Source organism: Taeniopygia guttata, chromosome 35, assembly GCF_048771995.1.
Source record: "Taeniopygia guttata chromosome 35, bTaeGut7.mat, whole genome shotgun sequence".
In the NCBI taxonomy this organism is placed as follows: domain Eukaryota; kingdom Metazoa; phylum Chordata; class Aves; order Passeriformes; family Estrildidae; genus Taeniopygia; species Taeniopygia guttata.
Window position 1 is genome coordinate 2,818,137 of NC_133060.1, and position 23,609 is coordinate 2,841,745.

A 23,609-nucleotide genomic window follows, 5' to 3' on the forward strand; every position below is an offset into this window, starting at 1 on the left:
ACATGCAGTTTTACCAAAAAATGGGATTTATAAAGGGACATTTTTCACTTAAGTGAAAAGTGTAGGGAGGGATTCTAACTTTCAGTGCTGAAATTGCTTCTAAAGCTGTTATTTTGGTTACTGGAAAATAGAAAAATGCACAGAACAAAATCTTGAAGACTTTAACTGTTTCAAGATAACCTACTTTTATATGTAGGAATAGTTTTACTACAAGGTCACGTGTATTTATATTTCTGTTAAAGTATGTATGTATTTGAATGCATCTACCTCATTTTTTTGTTGCTTTTTTTTTTCCCCAGACACCAATTCCCTTGCCAGAGCAGAAGAGGATTATAATGCTTCAGACTGCATATTTTATTTTATAAAATATTTTATTTTATAATATTTTATTAATATTAAGAAGGGCCAGTGAATTTATGTTCATTCAAAACTAATGAATGAAGAAGACTCTGGGGAATTCTGGGCTGCAAGTGTAAGAGTTGATTCTTGTGAATATGAACAAACTAGAAGTAGATTAACACACACACATTGCTGTCAAGAAATGGTTGCAAATGCTGAGCTGTTTTGGGGCTTAAAGCAGCAACATAGTTTTAAAAGTGAATGTTTAAACTGGTTGAGAAGGCTTGAAGGGCTTTAATATTTTTCTTTTTTTAATCAATAGCTATATGGTAATTATGAACTGAACCTTTACAGAATGGCTCAACAGTTTATTTCTGTGGCTGTTTATGAAAACAGTGGAGGATAAATCTTTTATCACAGGGGCCTTTAAAGTCTTAAATTTAAGGGAAGCAAATATAAAAACTGGCTGTGTTTACAAAAAAATTCCAGATAAACTATAAGCAGTATTCATTTACTCAAAAATATGTATGCCTAGATCAGAACTTCTGTCAATGGTTTGTTTCATGTGCCAGCTGATTAGAGCCTAGGAGATGTAAACCACATTAAGAACACTACTGGTAACTCCTTTTGGCTAAGTGATAAACCAGCTCAAAGCAGATGAGGATTGTTTTAAGGTATCTCATTATACACCTCCTTGCTTGAAAGTTTATGGAGAACAGTATGAAAACTATATGGGGACAGTTGGTTATGTCCCTAGCAGTTCAGTGTCAGAACAACATGTCTATCAAGAGGCAAGTCAACCTGTCCCTACAAGGGTGAGGAATTTACAAAGGCCCAGCTGGCTACATAATTATATATGGATATTCTCAGTTCATTCAGAGAGAAAGGAGAGGTTTCTGCCAGACTAGGGCCTGGGAAAGAGTTTCAAAGGAATGTAAATAATTCTCTGTCTCTCTTGTTGTTCACATTGTTTATAGATATGTTCTGCCACTGTGTGCCATTCAGCACGCACCAATGGGGTGAGATGTTTTTACTTGAAGACCAATGAAATTGGTCTGCAGGATGTTCTCTATAAAAAGAGCGATGTATTTGAAATACAGTTGTTGAGTTCAGTTCTTTCAGCCTTCTGACTTGGAGTTTCTCTGTTCCTGTCCTGTCTCAACAGCGACAATTATACTTGGTTATGTAATACTAATATGCTGTAAAATTAAATCATTATTTTGGCAGTTGATTGTAGCATATCACAGGTGCTTAGGAATCCAATCTTTGGGCCTTTATAGAGGCAAATAACCTCAATAAAATTCCTAGCATAACCTCTGATATAGCAGACATTGTAAATGTTGCAATGACCTTTAAGGTCATGTAAGTTTTGCCCAAAGCTTTGTTTTTTAGATATTAGAGCCTGGATACTGTGCTGTAAAATTTGGTGTACTAGTGCACCTTTGTTGCTATAGGACACGAGAAAGCACAACGCGAGCCACTTGCCACCTTGCAAGGTAAAAGAGAAAGTTTATTTTCTGACTCCAACTTTCATACTTTTCCAAAGGTGACAGTGGATTGGAGAGTGAATGGGCCACCTCTCCAAAGACATTGGACAAACTACTAGTACATCAAGTTTCTCCACTCCCAGGAAGGAATTCAAAACAATATGTTATTTATAGAAACTGTGTGGGGAAGTTTTCCAATAGAATGTAAACTCAGAAGGCTTTAGAAAAACTTAAGAATCAGGGCGACACACCTTCCTTCAGTTGTATCTGTAGATAGACACTGTCATACAGAACTTGTGATTACTGTAAGACCATGCTTGCTTTCTCATTACAAAGCTAAGAGTGTGTCAAAAAAATTGAGTTACAAGGCTTTTGGAAACACATGATTCTGTGAATAAGTAGGCTGCATTTCTGAAAGAATGGTTGTCCCTGCACAATAGTGCATTTCACTCCAAAAAATAATATTTTTCCTGAATATCTGAAATACTTCACAGATGAGTGGAAGAGTAAGGTCCTTTCTCAGAGGCCAGCATGGTTTGGCTTACAACTAACAACTTTCTGTGCTTGAAACCACATTGAATGTTAGATTTAAAGTACGTGCCTTCATTCATCCTCGATATTTTTAGTTATATGCTGTTTTGCAGCATATGACAAAATACAGTTAGCTTTTCCATCTTGAGATTATATCTGGAGTCTTCCATCCTAGGTCCAGATAATTAGATGGGTTTCATTAACACAGAGGAAATAAGTGAAAGGAAGACTTCTGTGTCATGTTAATCCTTTTGTGTCCTTTCTCAGCCACAGATAGCACTTGGCAGGGGGGTTAAAGCAATGTGAAAAATACAGCACCAGCTCCAGTTGCAGGCCCATGGACATGAATGAACGCCAGCCCTTTCCCATGGGAAACAACACTCACCCCCCCGTTTCCTGATGTCAGTTTGTAAGAGGCATTTGGCACTGCCAGGGCAGCTGGAGTTGTAGGTGGTGGCAGGTTGGGTCTGGGAGACATCCTGCACCATTTGGAATTTGAGGAGTGCACTTGGCTCCTTGACTCCTCATTGTGTCACCACACGCAGGAGCCCAGAGCTCCTGCAGAAACCATCACAGCGCTCAGTGGGAGCAGACTTGTGTCCAGTCCTCACATAGAGCTGTGGTGTCCAGCATCCGCCTCATTGGAATGAGGAACTGTTCCAGCCTTTTAGAAGGACCAAAAGAGGCTTGGCCTTCAGATGAGCTCCTTCCCAGCTCTTGATTTGCTGCCCTGGGTAAGCTGCTGCTCGTGGCAACACTTGTTTTACAGCTGACAGCCCTCTCTGCTGGCCAGCAGCCATTGCAGGAGCTTCTGCTAGTGACATTGAATCTTTCAGATAATCCTAAGGAAAGCTCAGGGCAAAACCTGTCAAAAGAACATTGCCAGGGTGATGCTTTTAACATTAAATCTTTCCTCCGTGCTCCATGCCATGCACAGTAAATATTTGAGGAAGCAAATTTGCTGCTCTAGAAATTCTTCAAAACAGTAATTAAACCACAACAGAACACAATTTTTGGATGTGACAGGATTCTCATTTTAATTCATTGTGCAGAAAACTTCAGGAGCACTGCTTGTGAGCTGGGTGTCTAACCTAAGTGACCTTGCCACCAAGAATTTAGAAAAGTGGGGAGAAATGGAATCACTACCACAAGGATCTGCATTGTGATTCTCCCACAGGCCTGAGGACATGACCCACTTCCACTGGGCCGTGGCTTTTTACCCTACATCCAAACTTCATGTTTCAGATTGTGGTGGTGAATCCCCCCGGCCTTGTCAGGCCTCACAGTGATTTGAGAAAGGCTTGTCAGGCCTCGGCCTTGCTGAACAGCCCCTGGACCCAGCTCCTCTGGAGCTTTTCAGAAACATTGAGTGCTCCAGGAACTTGTGCTGTCTAACGAGATCCTGGGCTGTTCTGTGAACAGCCTTGGAAACCACTTTTCTGGCCTCAGTGGCACGACATCCTTCTTCTCCCACTTTCAAAGGCAGGCTGCTGACCCAAAGTGCAGCCACAGTGAAGCATTTTATTTTATAATCAGCGCTCCAAAAGGAGGCCCTTGGAGCTCTCCTGGAGCACAGCGGCTGCCAGCAGCAGCCTCCCTCTGCGTGGGGCCTCTCAGAGCCAGCGAGCTCGCAGGTTTGCTGCTCTGGCAGGATCACCCATCAACAATGGATCCTGGGCCAACAGCCCCACTCCTGGAGGCTCCAGCTGACCTGGAGTTAAGCTTGAGTGCTCTTAAGCTTTTAGGTGGTATTCCTTTGGATCCTTGCTCTTTCTGTCCCCTTCTCAAATGCACACAAACACACACACACACACACACACACACACACACGTATAGTTCTCAGTACATTTCTTGTTTGATTGACTGTATTTTGTTACTTTTTTTCCTTGTTGTGCCTTAATCGACTAGTAAGTAATAGTGTGAGTGCTGCCATTGAATTTTGTTGAGCTGTTGCTCAATATTCAATCTGGCTTTTACTGAACCTTGCCAAAGAATTTTTAAGCAATCTCGGACACTTGTTTGTAACAAGCCTTGGGAGCATGAGGTGCAGGGTTGACACTGGAAAGCAGGAGAGTCATTCCAAAGTGACGAGTGTAACTGTTCATTTTATTACTCTTCTATTTATTTCACTCTAATAAGACAAGACAAGCTTTTATTGGAGGTAGAATGTGTGTGGGATGTACTACAGTATTATCCTATAACTGTGGTCTGAATGGCACCCAGGCTGGAGTGTAAAAAGATTTGAGGAACCCTTGTCACTTGTTATTGGACTCACAGTCCAATCATCCTTCTGCAAACAGGTTGCAAACAACACAGTTGGACTGCTGTCCTGGGTAAATATACATAGAGATGATTTTTCCAAAGCAGTGCGTCTTTTCTCATGTCCTCTTCATACCTATGAAATTGTGATTAAAAACACCCGTGAGCCAGATCTGTGTGAGGTTGCAAAGGAGCAAAGCTTTGGCATTTGGGCACACTCCTCTTGATTTCTTTGCTCAGGCCTTTTGTGAGCACAGAATACATCTACATGGAAAACTTTTGACTATACAGGATCTTGTGGGTCCATTGTCCCCCAGACATGTCAATGGGTGGCTGAGTTGTAATGTCAAATGACAAAGAGCAGCACAAATGACACAAAGAAAACGTCTCAAAAGAGGAAGAGGAGAGGCCCAGTGATGAAAGGATGTGGTGAGACACTGGCACATCGAGTGAGCTGCACTCCCATAACCTCTAGGCTAGATAGGTCTGGGTCTCACATTCTCCGCTTGGCTTATTTAAAGTTTATTTATTTATTTACCTTTTTTTTAATCATAAAACTAAAATATATACACTTAAAAATATGTCATAGAATTTCAAGATACAATCAAAATACATTTAATCAAAACTACATCTAAATATCAGAACATATGTATATCTGTATCTATGAAGACTAATGCATAAATCCTATTCTTCAACTACTCTTCAGGCAGGCGGCAGCTTCTTCCTGAGCTTGGAGGGATGAGAGCTCTTCTGGATGGGAAGCAAGGACTTTGCGGGTAAGAGACAATCAGAAGTGTCCAGAGAAAACCTCTTGGTAAGAGGATAGCCAGTCAGGTCTGCAAAGTGAAGACACAAAGTTTTAACAGATGCCACAATGCAAACCTAAAGCAGCTTGAGCTCTAGATTTCATGGGACACATTTCCTGCCAACTTCTAAACAGCTGCACATGGAAGCGTGTTCCTGCCGGCAGACACTTGAAGCACGCCAGGGGCACAGCTGTTCCCTGGCAATGTGCACAGGCTCTCTGGGCTGCCACAGGACCCTTTCTCCCTCCAGAGAGCGGCCCAGCTCCCCCCTCACCTCTGTGTGAGGCTGATCCATGCTCAGCCTTCACCTTGTCTTCAGTCTGGAGTTTCTTCAGGCCCCCCATGTCATGACTAGGAAGGGCGATGGAGAGAGCGGGGGCCGATGCACACCCTTCCGTAGTGTTTTGTCATTTTTGGCACAGCTAAGAAGTCAAATCCGGAGGTGTCCAACTCAGCACTTGGTCATCTTCCTGGAGAACATCCTGCCTTCACCAGTACAAAATGTTGGAGAGGTTCTCCCGCATGTGTGGAGGCTTGCTGGCTGCACATTTCTTCAGCTTGTTGCCCATCGCCTCGTAGAGGGCCAGGGCAAGCTTGGTGGCCACCGTGCGGATGTTGGCACTGCGGACAGGCAGCGCTTTGTTGTCCAGGAAGGACCAGAGCACGGGCAGGGCATAGCGCTGGACGACTTCAGGGCTCCTGGCATAAACCCACTCCACGAGCTCTGCCGGGAGAGAGACACAGCTTCTTACCCACCAAGCTCCATGCAACCAAGGATCTACCTCTGCTTTTGCTTCTTGGAAGCCTCTCTGGCTAAGATCAGTGAAATAGCACATGGAGCCCCATGATCCAGAAACGGGCAAAGCAGCTGGTGGTCCTTGAAACAGAACCACCAACCCCTCAGGACTAATTTCTCCAACCAGAGCCTTGTACCTGTGGCAGACTTTGTACCTTTACTAAATTATTTCACAATCTGTTTCTGCATGAACAATGACTGAAATGTCAAATTGTATTTTATTCCCATTAAGGAGTTGTCTAAACCCACACTGAAGATTTGGAAATGCACCCTAGAGAGGCAATTGAAAGATTTCTAGTAAAAGGGATGACTCCATGTTTGTGACTTTGATTTCAAGTGCCAAAAGTCTAATCTGACTCTTCCCTTTGCTCAGTGGCACACAGCAAAGGGCAGTATTAGAACACACGTCAAAGCTCCAGCCCACCAGAGATGGCTGCTGCTCGACAGCTGGATTAGAAACATCAGTGACCAGCTGGTGTCTTTGGCAGAATCTTTTTGTAGCTCCCAACACAGAGCTGTTTCAAACTTCAGCGTGTCTTAATTACCCAGACCCCATTGCCGTGGCATTTGGGCATCTCCATATTTTAATGGCATTTCCTCTCCCAATGTTAATGGCATTTTTTCTTATAATGTCCACTGAAATATGGGCATAGAGAGAGAAAAATGCTACACAGCAGATTGAAATTTAACCAAAACACAAGTATTTTTCTCACATTGTTTCTGAAATCTCTCTGCTCATTTTCTGAACTGAACTATATCAAACACAGACAAAAATTTACTACCAGCAGTATATTTGGAGGCCATACCTGCGATACACTCTGCGACATCCAGCAGAGCTTGGCCACTCAGTTGGCTCCATTGGTGGCTGAACTCTTTCATCAGTGATACTTTATCTACAAGTGAAACACATGTTTTTGCTCACTCTTCTGAGGTCATAGGAGAAAGGACAGTGAGGAGGGAAAGGGCAGGAGCAACTCCATTTTATACAAGAAAGTAAATTTCTGCTGATTTTTGAACCCTTTTCATCTTTCCTTCCAGCCTACTTGGCAGGGTTTAAAATCCCAAAAGAAAAGCTCTCCTTTCACATTTGTAAATCCAAGCTTGTCTTCTGTACCAGGAGCTATGTTAAAACATTTCACATCAGGGATCTCAAGAGGTCAGTCACATGTAAGCAGTGAAAAGGGTTTGTATCCCACAGCAAAAAGGAAGAACCCCATCCTTGGGACACAGAAAGGCGCTGACTCAGGCAGTTCCTGAGTCACAGAGCAGCTGAGGTGGAGAAAGTGGAAATGCCCCTTGGAGACCTCTTCAAACACTCAATTTTTCAGCCATTTTCAGAGCTGACATAAATCTGCATGGCAAAGGAATTTAGAGCAGCCAGTGCCCATGTAGGTATTTGCTAGAGCAATCTTGCCCCACGCAAAACAATATGTGGAACAAGGCACCATTGACAGCTGGATTTAGACTTGTTTGTTATAAAGAAATGAACCTGGTGAATTGTAAGTTCCCCTTTGAAAAAAGAAGACAAAGAAGAAAAAGGGAAAATAGGCAGCTAATGCCTATAATGTAGAGCCTTCCAGGTGGCTGCTCTGCAGAAGCTCTGATGGGCCAGTGTCCCTTCATGCCAACAGCCAAGCTGTTCTTTTGGGAAGTCAAACGGGGCCCAAGCAAACTCCAAAAACCCTTTGCCCCTGAATTGTAGCACAGCTGTAGTCCAGGACTTGCTCTTCAGACAAGCAGCACAGAGCCAAGGGCTCCTGGGACTTTTGGGAAATGCTGATCACATGCAAGCCTGTTGGGGGACTGGTGCATAAGGGCTGCACCTCCACAGCTTCTGGTGGGTGTCAGCTGGAGCGTTCCACAGTCAACAGCAGCTGTCAATGCACTCAGTGTTCTCTTGTGTAGGACAGATGGAGACGCAGTTGAGGGGAGTCCCTGCCAGGGCTCAGCCTCACCTAAATGAGCAACAGATTCTTCCAGCGCTCTCACAGCTGCAGCATGAACCCCGGGATCATTTGAGCTCAGGCTCTTTGCTATTCCTTCTACCAAGCGGATCATCACAGGGTTCATGGCATCATCCAGGAGGCCGATGATTTCAGCCAGCACGTCCAGCGCCTTCTGCCTCACTTTCTTGTGGCTGTCACATATTCTCAGGACAAAATAATCAAAAATCTGTGAAGAGAACAAGCAACATGAAAACTGGATTAAAATGTCCTTGTTTGAAGTGTGGATGCAGCACTCAGGAGATCCTTTCTCTCAGGTCAGCACTTGCTTGCACAATTTCACTCTTTTCCTGTAGGCTACTCACTGGAATGGTTGTGCAACCTCATGCTGCTTGAATGATTTTCTTCTGTTTTTAAGTGTTTTGGTTGGGGACAGAATAGTTCCTATGGCATTTCTCTCCGTCTATAAATCATAAATCAATTCCATTTATTAATGCAAAAGGCTACCTTTGCTTTACAAGTATGGAAGCAGATATTTACAATGCCCATTTTTCTATACAGTTGCCTCAAATACTGAGGGCAATTATGATTTTGCCAAAACTATAGCTGGAGGATATCTAGGTTTTATTTTGTTTGTCTCAGAATCTGTGTCTGGAGAAGTGCAGGGCTCTGAACAACTCTTCCAGGATCCAGACCACTTCTCTAAGTAAAAGGTGGACTTCTGAAATGCCATGTGCTGTACAGATCTCATTAGAGCAGGTTCAGTCCCCTTGACAGCCACATTATCAGACACCTTTTTCTGGAAAAAGGGAAAAAGCAACTACTGGGAGGAGAAGGCAGAGATCTGTCCTTAGCTGTTTTCCTCCTTTTCCAAAGAGAAAAAAAGGCTCCCCAAGAAGGCTGAGAACTGTCTTTACCAAGAGGAATAGGGACAAGGATGGAAATGAGTAGCCAGAGTTGTGCCTGTGTAAGACAAGATGGAGTTTACAGATGTATTGTTTAAAAAATCCTGGGTTTAAACCAACCCAGCCTGATACTTCTGTTCCCCATGCAAACCCATTTTTAATCTGGATAATAATTGCCATGCTTTCAGTGGCTGGATTCCCTTCAATTAACCCAACTGGGAGTAGGAGACAGCAGCAGTTACACCAGAAGAAAATTCTGTCATCATCTGATGAACAGCCTCAATAGGCACCTGCCAGACAAATACAGCTGGACTGAAATAACTTGTCCTGAAGCCTGGGCCTGAATTAAATTTGTCTGGGTAAGAGGGACCAGCCTGTCCCAAACAGCCAGGATGTTGTGCCAAGACACACTGAATTACCTTTACCCTACAGGCTTGGGAAAGGAGCTAAAGGAAGGGAAGAATGAAAATACCCTACATACTTGGACAATGTTCTTGGAGATTAGCTGGGGGCTGCTTTTGCACAGCTCTAGGAGGAGTGCCACTCCTTCCAGCCGTGCCTGAAACCCCTTGGCTTGCAGGAGATGGTAAAGCTTCTGGAGCATATCCATCTCTTCCACAGCTGCAGGTAACGTGACCTGGGCTTTCGCACGGTGTAATAGGCGTCCATCAGAAGTAGACTCCACCCTGGAAAACAAAACCAAATTAGAACCTGTTGGTGATGATACCTTCAGTGAAATGTGAGCAAATATCTTGAGGAGCTTTCCTAATGATGTGATTTCAAGCTAGAAAATAATGAGGCTCTGAAGAACAATGTGAACCTTGTGACAATCATTATGGGAGACAATCTGCAAGTGACATTCTCACACTGCTCACTCAGGAAACCAAGGATGAGATGCATCTGATCTATCTTCAGATGGCTGCCAAGGCACACAGGTCACATTGCTTTGTGGGGAAAGAGAGACGCTACTTCCAAGTTTAAATGCCTCCTCATATGGGATGTGTGTGTCTTATAATAAGGCAACTCATTGCTCTGGAGAAGTGCCTCTACAACCAGCCATGACAATTTGGAAAAGTAGCTCAGATGCATCTGAACAAATGAACAGGGACATATCTGAAAGATCCAGAAAATCAGTAACAGAGATAAAATCAGAAGCCAGATATCCCAGAACTATGCTCGCATTTCATTTGCTTCCCTAGAGACCAGATCCACAGCTTAACAACCCCACTGGGAACAATTCTCCTGGATCATCCTCTCTCATTCATGAGCACGGGAAGATGCTAGCCATGCTCCTGAGGCACGTGGTCACTTTCCTGACACCACTGAGTGTGACAGAGCTAAATAAATCCCCTCTGCTATCAGAGGAGAACAGGTACAAGTCTCTGCCATTGGCATGGAGAGACAGCGAGGACAAAATTCCTTCTTAAATGCTGATTGCAGCACAGGAGGAAATCAACCAAGCATGCTGTCCATCAAGCAACCTATATGAAGGACAGGAATATCAAGACAAAAAGCCCACATTGAGACACCTGTTGACCAAAGCGGCTCAGGAACTGCCTTGCTACTTACTACTCAAACTTGGTACTGTTTGAGGGTAAGAAAACCATGATTCAGCCAGGCCAAACCACATGGATGAGGACTGCATCTTTGTGGAATGGCATCTTGCTTCTAGACTGGGACTGCTCATCAAAATACCCATCTGAAAAAGATTCCACTCAGATGAAAAAAGCCCTGGTTGAATTTACTATCCCAAGTCAGGCAGCAGAAACTTGGCCCTTGCATAGCCTCCACAACTGTGCCCTTGGCATTGCAGTGGATTGTCTGAGCTGCAACCAATGGGTGTCTTTTTGTCTCTTCATTTTTGTGAAAACTCCTCCAGAGAAGTTGTGTTCAGTGTAATGCAGAGGTAGACATTTTTTATCCTAGAGCATTTGTAGGGAGAGGAAACAATCCCTGGCACTGGTAATCTCTGCCAGAAAGATTTTCCTGAGGGAGAGGCATGTAAAGCTTGTCATGTGCTTGGTCACATCTCACAAAAGTGCTCAGTACCGTTTGCTAGAAGGCATCGTGTCCTGGGGCTTCTTCGGGCCATCATTCCTCTTCTCCACCGGCTCCTTGACAGATGGGCATTCACTCTTCTGGTTTTCCATCCCCTACAAAGACACGGAGAAACCCCATCAATCTTTAGAATATAAAATAGGAAATTCCCTGTTTAAAACACCAGTTAAAACCAGGATCACTGCTATCAAGGCTTAGGTAAACATTTCCTAACTTACAGAAAGAAATGGACCAGAGATTCAGTGATGCCAACTCTTTGTTTTCTATAGCCCAAGGCAGGTTATGGGTGCTACCATACTGAGCAGCAGTCTAAACCCCCAAATTCATTAATCTTGAGCACAAATGGGAATCATGCAAACTGGTAGGCAATGAGTGTTGTTAAAGGAAGCAGCAGAAAAAATGGGACTCTTTGGGGATTGGCCCATTGTTTGGAAGTTGATTTGGTTCAACACTCACTCTCCCTGTGCCTGCAGAAAGGCAGACTCCCTTCTATATTTTCAATAAAAAAAAGTAAAATCCCCCTCCAAACAAACAAAGGATTTTTCGCTGGATGCTGCTGGATTCGCCAAGCTTCTTCCAGCTCCACAGGGCGTGACAGTAGGGCAGTATTCCCAAAAGACAGATTGTAATTGTAGCAGCTAGGATTGACTTGGACATCTTTTGTATATTTGGAAATTTTCTTGGTACTACTACTTCTGGTGTCTTTTGCAAAGACACTGTTATCTCCAGACTCTGTTATCTCCAATTCTCATTTAATTGCTTTCCTGGGGGCAGAGCAGGGACAGCGTGGTGGGGGCCTTACTCTTAAATATAAATCCATTTTCTCCTCTTTCCCTTTCTTCTTTATGACCAATATTCAAAATATTCAAAACTTCCCTTTTTCCCTAATAATATCAGTCCCTTTGTGGCCTGCAAATGAACAGGCTGAGGTTTAACAGCTCATTCCCAGGAGCAAAATGATGCAGCAGAAGAGGAATGAGATAAAGACAGATTGGGTATGTTTGATCTCGTATGAGCAGTGGCAATACTTGCACAAAGGAGACATTTCTCCTGCCAAGCACTTACCTTCTTCTTAATTCTTGTCAGAATGTCTTCCAGGTCACGGGTGGAAAGAGATCGTTCCAAAAGCATTTTCAATTTTTGGTGACTCAGAAACACCTTCACCATCTCCTGTCCAAAATGCCTAAGGAAGGATGGGAGAAAGGAAGGGAGGAAGGGAGGAAGGAAGGAAATGAAAAAATGAACAAAGGAAGAGTTTTAACAGAAGAGGCTGATATCTTAAACTCATCAGGTGCAATCCTTGCATGAGAAGGCGTTTCCTACTCAGCAAAGAGGGAGATTTCCCTCCACTTGACACTGCACAGTGTTGTCAGCTGAACACAAGAGACAAGAGGAGAATGTGGGGCCACAGAAAAATACCATTTCACTCTGAAACTGTGGGTATTCCCAGAGAACATGCAAAACACATCTGCTTTGTTGGCAGAGCCTATTAGCAGTGTCCTGCTGCCATCGCACAATAATTTGCCTTTCTTTAACTGGCAGGGAAGCCAGGACAAAACACCTCATGCATCCTATTGATTATCCTATACTATATGTATGCACAGAGACAGCTAGTTGCTCTGGTGTTCCTGGCAGCTATTAATGGGAATTTCATCATCAAAGTAAGGGGCTTTTGGTGGTTTGGGTTGCTTTGGCCACTAGGAAACCACAGTCTTCTTCAAGAAGAAATTTGGAGGTCACTGAGCCACAGATAACAGCATTGCAGAAATCTGCAGAAGGGATTTAGAAAGACTGAATACATTGGCTAACAAACCCTGAAATATTTCTAGGAAAGTCTTAAAGAGAAACAGATGTTTGGGATCCTTCAGTGAATAACATTAGCCAACACTTTGGCTTTGTGTTGTGCACCTAAGACCAAACAAAACTGTTTGACTGGCTAATTGGAGCTCTTTTGATCTCAGTAAAGAATCCTTCAAGTTACAGGAAGTTGGCAATGCACCTTTTTGCTGGCCAACCTCAGGTTACCCACTACAGTCATTTCCCAGGCAACCCAAAGCAGGGGTCACAGCACCAAGGCTGACTGAGCTCAAGAAGTGTTTGGACAATGCTCCCAGGCATGTGGAGTGACTCTTGGGGGTCCCTGCACGTGGCCAGGAGATGGACTGGGTGACCCTGACAGGTCCATTCCAACTCAGCATATTCTCTGAGTCTGTGCCCCTTAGCCACATCGTGAGGTCACTTATTATTTCCTTTAGTTTCCATTAATTTGTGGTTTTACCTTTCTAGCCAGACACAAAACGATTTTCCTGTTTGAGGAGGTGAAATGAAGATCATTACCTTGTGTCCTGGTGACAGTCCTGTGCAAGCTTCCCTGCCACGTGTGCCAGCCTCTCAGCCCTGGCTGTGCCTGCCAGCTTCGTGACTCCAATTCTCTCCACCAAGGACAGGAGGAGTTTGGCCGAGCACTCCCACACCTGGGCACAGCGGCTCCTGGGAAGAAGAGAGCTAACCCTGGGCACAGGGAGAAGGAGCAAGAGCAGCACAGGCCTTGGCCAGAGCCTGCTCCCTGTCCTTGCTGGGGGAAGGAGGCCTGGCTTCTCCCTGCAACTTGAGACACCTGTAGAAGGTTCAGTTCTCAGATAAACACAAAGCTAGCATTGTACAGAAGGACTGCCTGCAAGGAACAGGGCGGAATTCAGTCTCCCTGCACTATCTGATACTCCATTTCTTTCACAGTATTTTCTCTGAGAAAGATTAAAGGAATAGATCACATATGAATTATTAAGAAATTAAGGACAATTCATGCTGACCCATCAGAGGGCACCCACTACACAGAGCTGCAGCAGGACTGACACTCTTTCCACCCATTTCTCCCCAAATCTGCAGACCTTCGGAGAAAAACAAATGCAGGGAAAACATGCTGTGGGCTGCGAAGTTGCAGAATATCCAGCAATGCAGCCTGTTTCTTCTGTGAAGCTTGGCAATGGATATATCTGAATGTTTTACCCTTTTCCAAAGCTGAGGAAAGGGTGGCAGGCAGTTTAGCCAGGTTGTCCTGTTCTAGAAAGTGCCTCTTGGGAACTATCAGCCCAGCACCAACACTTAAGGCAGCATTTGCTTCATCTGTCCCATGGCAGTTGGCCTGTGAAGGTGCCTGTCAAGTGATTCATCATCTCAAGGCTAACCTGAAACATCAGTTTGAATTGAAAGTAGAGCTCTAAGGCCAGGACAGTCATACAAAACTCCTTTTGGCAGGAGCTCTACCTGCTGTATAGGCTGTGCCTCACCAACACATTCTCCCCCATGTGCTCTAGGCACCAGCAAGCACCCTCCTTATTTCTCAAATTAATGGCATCATGAGGAGACATGGTTTTCCCAGGGCCTCTGTGGTTAGTGCTGTTAAATACCAAACACCATTCACAGCTGCAAAAGCACAAAAGCACAAGGCTCTATCCTTGGCCTTTCATTTCCCCAGTGGTCACCATGTCTAGGAAAATCTGACAGACTGGGAGAACTCCAGGAGGCAGCAGGAAGCTGCATCTGAGGAGCTCCAGTTTAGATATCAGGAGAAAAGTTTTCCACCCAGGGGGTGGTTGGGCACTGGAACAGGCTCCGCAGGGCAGTGATCACAGCACTAAGCCTGACAGAGTTGAAGAAGCATTTGGACAATAATCTCAGGCACTTGGTGTGACCCTTGGGCTGTTCTGTGCAAAGCCAAAAGCTGGACCTGATGATCCTGAAGGGCCCCTTCCAACTCCCCATATTCTACAGTTCTGTGATTCTGAGAAGTTCTATAATTCTGCTGCAGGAGGGCAGAAATAGGTGACAAGAGGAAAAAAATGAGGTAGATCAGAGAATCAAGTCCCTGAGTTCACAGAAGATGCAGGATACAGGACTCTTCCCTCCCGCCATTCCCACTCTCTCTCTCATCCCTTCCCCCTCCCACACGCTAGAAGGTGAAGAATATCACTAAAAGAGGAAGAACCTACTTGACTGCCCTGTCCATGAGAGCAATCATTGCTCGTGCAGGAGTCACATTTTCCACCATGAGCCTCAGGGCATGACAGGCTGCCTTCTGAATGAACTCTGGGGTGTTCCACACCATCTGGAGAAGGACTGGAGCAACCTCATCCACCTCAGAGTCCATGTCCTTCTTCAGGTTTGCAAAGAACTCTCCCAGAGTGACAATTGCGGAGAAGGACACCTTTGAACGGAGGTTGGTCACCTGGGGAAGTCATGAGGGAAAACATAAGAATCACCTTGAAAAGAAATAAGTTGCCTTCAACAGAAGTCCCAGGAAATGACAAAACATCCTGCTGTGTCCAGAGGAACATAAAAGCACAATAAGAGCAGAAGAGCACAAGCACAGAAAGCACTTACTCAATTTCTGGCCTCAGACCTGCTTACTGCAGTCTTAAAACAAAATTCACTAAAATGTTCTATTTTACACTTCTAAAATGCCCACTACTTTGATTTCAGGTCCTTTTGCTAGTAAATTAAAACAAGGACTGCTTTCAAATCATAAAGGCACAAGTCATAAAGATAAAAGAGTCAGGTGCACCTATTCCAGAAAGCAACATTAGCAGTTGAAGCACTCAGCCAGGAAACAGAAAACACAGCCTCAGGTCTACAGACTAATTTGCAGTGTTGAATTACAGTTTGGGCAGAGATTAGGATTCTGGTAAATAATGTCATTAGTGTCTCAGTTTCTGCATTTGCACATTGCATTATAATGGCACCTCACTCAAAGACAAGTGTCAGATACCTGACCTACCAGTAAATACAGCTCCATGTACACACAGAGCCTACAGATAGCTGACAGACATTAGAAATAGAAGGTCTAAAACCAGAAATGAAGACATGCCCTGAGCACACATGGAGATGAACAAGCACACACCTACTCTACACACCATGTATGAAGTACGGGGAACAATTCAGAGCAATGTTCTCACCTCGCTGGTAAGTGCCAAGCAAATATCCCGAAGTCGAGAAAGCAGGACATCTGAATGGGACTCAGCCAGCTGTTTGATCTTGAAGAGTCCCTTCTCCTTCTGCTCCCTGAAAGCCAAGTACCAAAAAGATTGATATTTCTCTCCATCCAAGAACTAGGCAGCACCCTCTGAAATGACCGGGCTGGCAGCTCATCCAAACCACGGGAGGTGCTTTTTTTTCAAGGAGCACTTAATGAAATTGTGGAACGTGTTGCCACAGGATGCTGTGGCTGTCAAAAGCATATAAAAATCCAAGAGACAACTAGAGGGGTATCAGAGTCTTCATCTGTGGCCATTTAAGAAGACAGTATTTCTGAAATCTCTGGCACATGATGCCCCTCTGTCACTGCTTCCTAGAAGCTGTGAGACTGGACCATGCTGCTGTGTCTTGTCACCTCCCGGTACCAGTCCCTGAGACACAGTTCCATGGGGCTGTTCCTGGGACATTTTCCTTCTTTGTCAGCCCCAGCAGGCAGTTCAGCAGTGACAGTCTGCACTGGCACTCTGGAGCTGAGTTTCCCCTCTTCAGTCTGGGCTTTTGTGTCACCCACTCCACCTCACACACTCCCCTAAAAAGCAGCAGGATGTCCTAGAAGATTCCACCCCTGGGCAAGAACTGTTGAAACTCTGGCTTTTCCCAAACCCCCCTACCTAAAACCAACCCCCACAACAGCAACATGTTATTTAAAAGTTGCAAACAACCCCATCTCCCAGCACTTGCTTTGCACAGGCCCTCAGCTAGAGGAAGGTCTGTGAGGCATCAGGGCTGCAGTACAGGGCTGGTGACCGATCCCACAGGCACCCCTGAGTGTCATCCTGACCCCCCACACCTGCAGGAGCTCTCTGCACCTCTCAGGGCACCAAAGAGAAATGGGGAAGAGAAAGGGCAGAGCAAAGGCAGCTGCATGAGGAGATGCATCGTGGCAGATTTTTCATGGTTATGCCAGTGTGAATGGAGGCCTTACCCCTGTGTGAATGAAGCATCCACCAGAGAGTGATCAAAAAGACACCAAAAAGAAAACCAATATCACCTAACATTGTAGGGTTATCACCTCTGGGCCTCCTTCTGCCTGTGTATAATTTTGGGATACACTGCGAGTATTGACAAAGCATCTCAGGCCCATATGAAGCAGCGAGAAGGAAAAAGCTGAATTCCAAAAGTGCAAGATTCCTAGAGGATTTTCTTTTTTCCTTCTATTCTGCCATGAGCCCTGAGGAGTAATGACAGGCTGAGGGACTTGAAAGCACAACTCAGTCCGTTTTTCAGAAGGAGGAACTCCCTGGAGCTGCTTCTGGGACTGCCATGCAGGAGGTCACAGGGAGACCCTGTCACCTGCCATTGCTGGCAGCAGTGGGAGCAGAGAGGAATCTTACTCAGTCCCACTGGGCCAGTAAATTAGATGCTCGCTGACCTCTATCACCATGTTTGCAAAGGGCCCTTGCAGATGGGTGACAGAGAACAATACACAGAATTTGATAAAGAAAAGAAGGGTGAGATGTTACCATGATTGACAGGGGTCCTGACCAATCAAATATCTCCCAAAACTGCAGGCACCTCACGGGACAGAACCTGAAGGGGCATGGAGCTCAAAGCAATGAGAGCTTCCAGACCTGGTCTTTCAAATGCCCTGTGTAAGGGGGGACTTGGGAAAGAGAATCTCTATGTTGCCCCATGAACTCGGGAGGAGCAGTCTTTGTCTCCTGTGCCCTCGCTGCCCCACCAGACCAAAGAGATGTTCACCAGGGCCCTCCCTGTTTGTGGCCGTCCAGTGCCGAGCTGAGCAGGCAGCCAGTTGTGTTTGCACATGAGCTGCCACAGGAAGACACACAGCAGCTGGAGATTTGAATAGCAGGGCTTGGGCCAATTCTTTTTCTTTCAGAGTGCAAGAAAGACGCAAAAGCACAAGGAAACATGACAGTGTTTTGGTAGATTCTCTTTGTCCTGTGAAGTTGAGTAGCTGTTGGTGTTTCTGTGCTGCTGCTAATCCCTTCCATGAAAAAAATCATTCTGGGAAGGAGCAACAACATCTGACACGCACCAAGTGTTGCCACCAGTTGCTCCAGGTGCTGCTACCAACAGCCCCTCTAGGACGGAGCACAGCCCCCAGTGCACACCAAAAGCCAGGGAATCTCAGGAAAATGGGAAACTGGACAAGACAAACGCAGATCTGAACCAATGTGGTTAATCAAACGTTCTCCGTTTATTCAAGATAAGATGGTAGTTTATATAAGCTTCTACATAGTTTACAGAAACAAAGGCACTCTGATTGCTAGGCTAACAATGTTTACCTTTTCCTTAAAGTGGCTTGAGCCTTACACTATAAACGTATACTAATTCACACCCAGACAGCCCAGTGGTCCCTGTCACACCTTAATACTATTTCTATCTGCGCCACAAGCTCTGAATTTCTAACTGCGTCAGAGGCTTGAAGGCCTCACAAGGCCCAAATCTGAGGCCTAGACTGGAGTAGCTCAAATCTCATAACTCATGTCCTCTTTCTCTGAAAAATGCTGCAACACACACCAGCTTTGGCTGCCCTCTGGCAGAGAAGCCCTTTTGGGGCACAGGTTTCTGGGGCAGCAGACGGGCACCGGTGCTGCCAGGGCTCGGGGGAACTCTGCTTCGGCGGGGACTGTGCCTCAGCGGCTGATGTCAGCGCTCCCCGGGCCCCAGGCTCAGAGCAGCATTCCTGCCCTGGCCCACACGTTCCTGGTCTGTGTCACATGGCCGTGCTTAGGATGGCCACCATGTGGGACGTGTCCCGAGGAGGCCGTGCCAGCTTCTGTGCAGGGCCCCGTGCCCTTCCCGCCGCGGCTGCGTCGGCAGCCCTGGGGGCTCCTGCTGCTCTGAGCCAGCAGAGCAGGGCAGCGTTTGCTGATGGTCTGAGCCGTTCCTAAAGATCCTTTTGGGCTGTCTGACACACCTGGGGCAAGGCATTCCTTCCAACCTGGGCCACTCTGGGGGGCTGGGGGTGGCCCCAGGGCAGGTGGCAGTGCGTGCAAGGGCCCTTTGTGACACGGTGCAGCATGGTCACCGTGGAATGGAACGGGACAGGGTATCCAAGGGCCCTTTGTGACACGGTGCAGCATGGTCACCGTGGAATGGAACGGGACAGGGTATCCAAGGGCCCTTTGTGACACGGTGCAGCATGGTCACCATGGAATGGAACGGGACAGGGTATCCAAGGGCCCTTTGTGACACGGTGCAGCATGGTCACCGTGGAATGGAACGGGACAGGGTATCCAAGGGCCCTTTGTGACATGCTGTGGCATAGGTGTTGGAAGTGACAAGGCCACTCCACAGTGCTCTGTGCACGCGACGAGACAGGACGGAGAGAGCGGTGCTGTAAGGAGCCTTGGCACAGCCACTCGTTCCTTGCTGACTTGGAGATTTCCCGAGGTATTACTCCTGCAGGTGAGCTTGTGGCCAGACCAGAGCACTTGGTGACCCCTGGCCTTCCCAAGGCATCTCTTCTGCAGCTGCCCTCGAAGGGCAGACCGTGGCATTTGCTTTGCACTGTCCTTGACAGGAGTCTCCTGTCCTTGTGGCTGGAGCCCCCAAGACCAGAGTGCAGGACTCGCTGTCCTGTAGCCTTGCCAAGACTTCACTCTTGCAGGTGCCCTCAAGGCACGACTGCAGCACTTGCTGACTCGGACCTTTTCCTTTTCACCTTCTGCAAGTAGCCATGAATCCAGGCAGTGACGCAGAGCACAGACCTGCGAGCGTGCCCAAGCTGGCCTGGGGGAAGGAGGAGAAAGAAGGCCCTGGAGCTGCCCCAGCACAGCAGCCTGAAGAGGTGGAGCAGTTCCAGCCACTGCAGAAGGGTGAGTGGCAGAGCTGGGCCACAGGGCTGGTGCCTGCAGCCAGCTTGGCCCCATGCCATGCCATGCCATGCCATGCCATGCCATCCCATCCCATCCCATCCCATCCCATCCCCTGGGGCCATGCCCATGGACAGGATGGAATAGGGGCCGGGCAGACACCCCACAGCCGTGCTCCATGCCCTGGGGCGGCGCGGGGCTGTCCCTGCCTGGGCAGTGCAGGGCTGGGCTGTGTTCTCCGGCCTCTCCCGCAGCCCCTCAGCTCGGGCTGCGCTCGCTCTTTGCCAGGTGCAGCCGTGCAGCGCACACGAGAGCAGGAACGCACCCGTGGCCGCTTCCGCAGAACAGCGCAGGTACCTGCAGCCATCCCCACCTGGGCTGGGCCTGCTGGCACTGCTCAGCCCAGCACTGTGTTCGGAGCACTCCATGCAACATCCCGGGCTTCTTGCCCTTCTGCTACAGATGGTTTGCAAATTCATGAAGAGGATTCGGGAGGAAGAGAGCAGCGTCGTGGGCACTGTGGTCAGAGCGTACTCTCCCATCTTCAAAACCCAGACCAGTGCTGCCCTGCTGGATATGCTTGTGGAGGAGGGTCCTTCCAGCCCAAAGCAAGTGAGCAGCCTGTGGCCTGGCTTTTCTCCTCCCAGCAGTTGCGTGGCCTCCCAAGCCACGCCTGCTGCTCCCTGGAAGCCTTTGAGGCCATGGCAGTGTGGTGGCAAGGGAAGCACTTCTCTGGGGCAGCTGGGCACATTCCTTCCTCTGGCAGCTTTCCAAGTCTCCCCTGCCTTCTCCAGGTGCCGGCCATGGTGAGGTACATCCACCAGTGGCTGGTGGCCAATGAGTTTCCTGAGTACAATCTGTACAGGCCCCTTCTGGATCTGACAGAGGCACAGCCCTCTGACGTGGTGATGGCTCTCCTGCGTGTGGCCCCAGTGTGTGACAGGTACGGGGCTCACCTGCCCAGAGGGCTCAGGGCTCAGCAGCCCTTCACCCTGTACAGCCTGTCCCAGGTGTCTGACCAACAGAGAATTCCAGGGCCCTCTGGCTGCTCCCTTTGCCAGCCCTTGCCCCTGCCAGCCCCGCAGCGTGCTGCCATGCTTCCCCCCTGCCCCTCAGGGGCCAGTCCCCACAGGGCTGGGCTGCCTGCGTGCTGCCAGTGAGGGGCAGTGGGCAGAGGCAGGACTGGCAGAGCAGCTCAGCTCCCCGCTGCCACCCAGGCCACGCTGCTGTGTCCCAGACTCCTCTGAGACAGAGCTCTGACCCCACAGAGCTGCTTTGGCCATGTGGAAGAGCATCATGTGCTCGCCCAGGACTGCAGAGCCGGCCATGCTCGTACTCCTCGAGGTGCTGGGGAGCTGGCCAGAGCACAGCACGTGCACCTCCGAGGGGGACCACACGGCTGTCCTTGCCCTGGCTGTGAGTTTCTGCCTTTGCCGGCCCCAAGGCCACCCCTCCAGCAGCTCTCCATCCTCCCTCCCCCACAGCGTCTCCCTGCCTCAGGCGCTGGGCTGAAACCTGGCCTCGGGGCAGCTTCAGGGCCACCAGGCCCGGTGCTCCCCCTTCGGTGCTCCCCCTTCGTCTCTCCGGGCCTCTCCCTCCCATACTGGGCCCTGCCACACGGACACCTCGGCACTGAGCGCTGTCTCGGGCTGCTCTGTCCTTTGCAGGCAACCGTGGTGATGTGGAAGATCCTCCAGCTGCCCTGTGTGCCACATGCAGTCACCGTGTGTTTCCCCTGCCTCTTTGTGCATCTGCTCTTCCAAGTGCTCTTCAGCACTCTGGATATGCCAGAGGAGGTTGATACCTTCTGGAAGGGATGCCAGCAGCAACACGGCCTTGCCACCAACCCCAGCAGGTGCTCCATGCCAGTCCTCCTGTCCTTGCCACATCCCTGGGCAGGGGCCAGTGCCCCCAGCGTGACCTGGGTTTGCACTGCGCACAGCTTTGCAGAGCAGACCCTGAAGGCCCTGCTCTGCCGACTGCACTATGAGGATGTGGTGGTGGCCATGGAAGACAAGGGTGGCTGGGACACACTGCTCTGTGCTGACACCCACCACTGTGCTGTGGGCGTGCTGGCCAGGTGAGACCCCCTGCTCCCCAGCTGTCCACGGCATGTGTGCACTGTGCCCCAGGTGCCCCACACAGTCCCCGTGGCCGTGGGCCAGAAGCCCTTGTCACCAAGGGACGGCCAAGGAGGCTGCAAAAGGCTGGGAGAGGAGCGTGCCCAAGAGCAGCAACCTCCCAGAGGGCTCAGCTGCCCCTTGCAGGGTGCTGGAGAAAGGCCAGACCTCTGTGAGTCAGTCCTGGGAGAGGTTTGCCCCCGCTGGCTCAGGGGTTTGGCTCCTATTTCCTCCTGACAGAGAAATGCGCCGCGCATCCGAAGCCGTGTGTTCCGCGATTGCATTCCAGCTGCTCGGGCTGCTCAGCAAAGACACGCCATGCCGGGATTTGGCCGCCCTGGCGTTCCTTGTGGAGGTGAGCCTGAAGGCCAGCGCTGCCTCGCTCAGCTGCCTCCCGGCTCTCTGCCCTCTCTTGGCCGCAGTGCCTGGGACGGAGCCCGCGCCCTGTGCTGCTGCCTGGGCCCGGCCCTGTGCGGTTCTGGGCTCCCGCCCGCCGCTCCCCCGTCACTGCCCTGTGCCTTTCAGGTCCTGGAGCGCCTGAACCTGAGTGAATGCCGTGACAGCGTCCTGGAGTTCTTGTCAAAGAACCTGCAGAGCGAGTGCAGGGGGAGGCGTCGCTTGGCACTCAGAGGCCTCGTGGTGCTCGGCACCACCAGTGTCTCGGTGAGAAGAGCGCAGGGGCTGAAGCCGTGCTGCCAGCGTGGGGCTGGGGAAGGCAGTCCCTGGGGCTCGGCTGGCCTTGGGGCACTGAGGCAGCTGCTGCCAGCTCTCCTGCCTCCTGCTGCAGCTGCCCCAGTGCTTTGGCACAGGCCTTTGGCCCCTGGGCCCTGTGGCAGCAGGATGGTGTTTCACACACTTGTGTTCCACAAGTAGATGGCCAGAAGGATGTGGAGCCTGCATGAAAGGCTCGTGGAGCTCCTACAGGAAAATGACGGCGTCATGCTCAGGATGACCACGGTTCTCCTCAGAGCTGTATTTCTCTGCAAAGAGGCCCCAATGACCAGCACCCTCGCCCTGCAGCTGGCTGAGGCGCTCCTGCCACTCTTTGACAACGTAAGGCTCTGCGCCTCCAGCCACGGCCAGCGGGTGCTACCCGCACACTTTGTGCCCTGTGCACATACAGGCTGTGCCCAGGTGGGCCTGAAGCTGCTGACGCTGAGGTCTTTCTTCCTTCCTTTCATACAGGAGGATAGCCAGGTGCAGTTGAGCTCCATGTTTATCTTCCGAGACATGCTGGATCGTTTTCCGGAAGAGGAAAAAAAGGCCCTGAAGGCACACGTGCGCCAGAGCCTGCTGCCACTCTCCTTCCACTGCCATGATGAGAACCAGCGAGTGGCACAGGTGAGGACTCGGCAGCTGCTGCTGTTCCCCTGGCAGGGGCTGGGCTGCCCCTGCCCTGGCGCCTCACAGGCTGCAGCCTCCTGCTGGCCTTGGCACAGGGACGGGTCCTGTGCCCTGGGCTGTGGGGCCATCTCCGCATCTCTGCTGCTCTCCAGGCTTCTCAGGAAACGCTGCTTTGTGCGGCCGAGTTCCTGAAGCAGAGGGATCTCGA

General features: G+C 48.8%; 2 protein-coding genes across 2 annotated transcripts in view; both read right to left on the bottom strand.

Annotated features, from left to right (window-relative positions):
* Positions 1-23,609, bottom strand: part of LOC140681387 (U2 small nuclear ribonucleoprotein B''-like) — a 399,750-nt gene that overhangs the window by 207,870 nt on the left and 168,271 nt on the right. The gene's annotated exons all lie outside the window — the stretch shown is intronic.
* LOC140681352 (TOG array regulator of axonemal microtubules protein 2-like) lies at positions 5,871-7,557 on the bottom strand. Its single transcript, XM_072920994.1, has 2 exons — positions 7,025-7,557; positions 5,871-6,146 (listed from the first exon to the last, which is right to left on the bottom strand). The coding sequence occupies exons 1-2, from the start codon at positions 7,095-7,097 to the stop codon at positions 5,911-5,913; spliced, it is 309 nt and encodes a 102-aa protein (XP_072777095.1). The 5' UTR covers positions 7,098-7,557; the 3' UTR covers positions 5,871-5,910.

Excerpts from the sequence above, each read along its gene's own strand:
- LOC140681352 (XM_072920994.1), bottom strand. The coding sequence starts at position 7,097 with ATGAAAGAGTTCAGCCACCAATGGAGCCAACTGAGTGGCCAAGCTCTG. Across the intron at positions 6,147-7,024 it reads TGTCGCAGAGTGTATCGCAG|AGCTCGTGGAGTGGGTTTAT; the intron begins GTATGGCCTCCA and ends CTCTCCCGGCAG.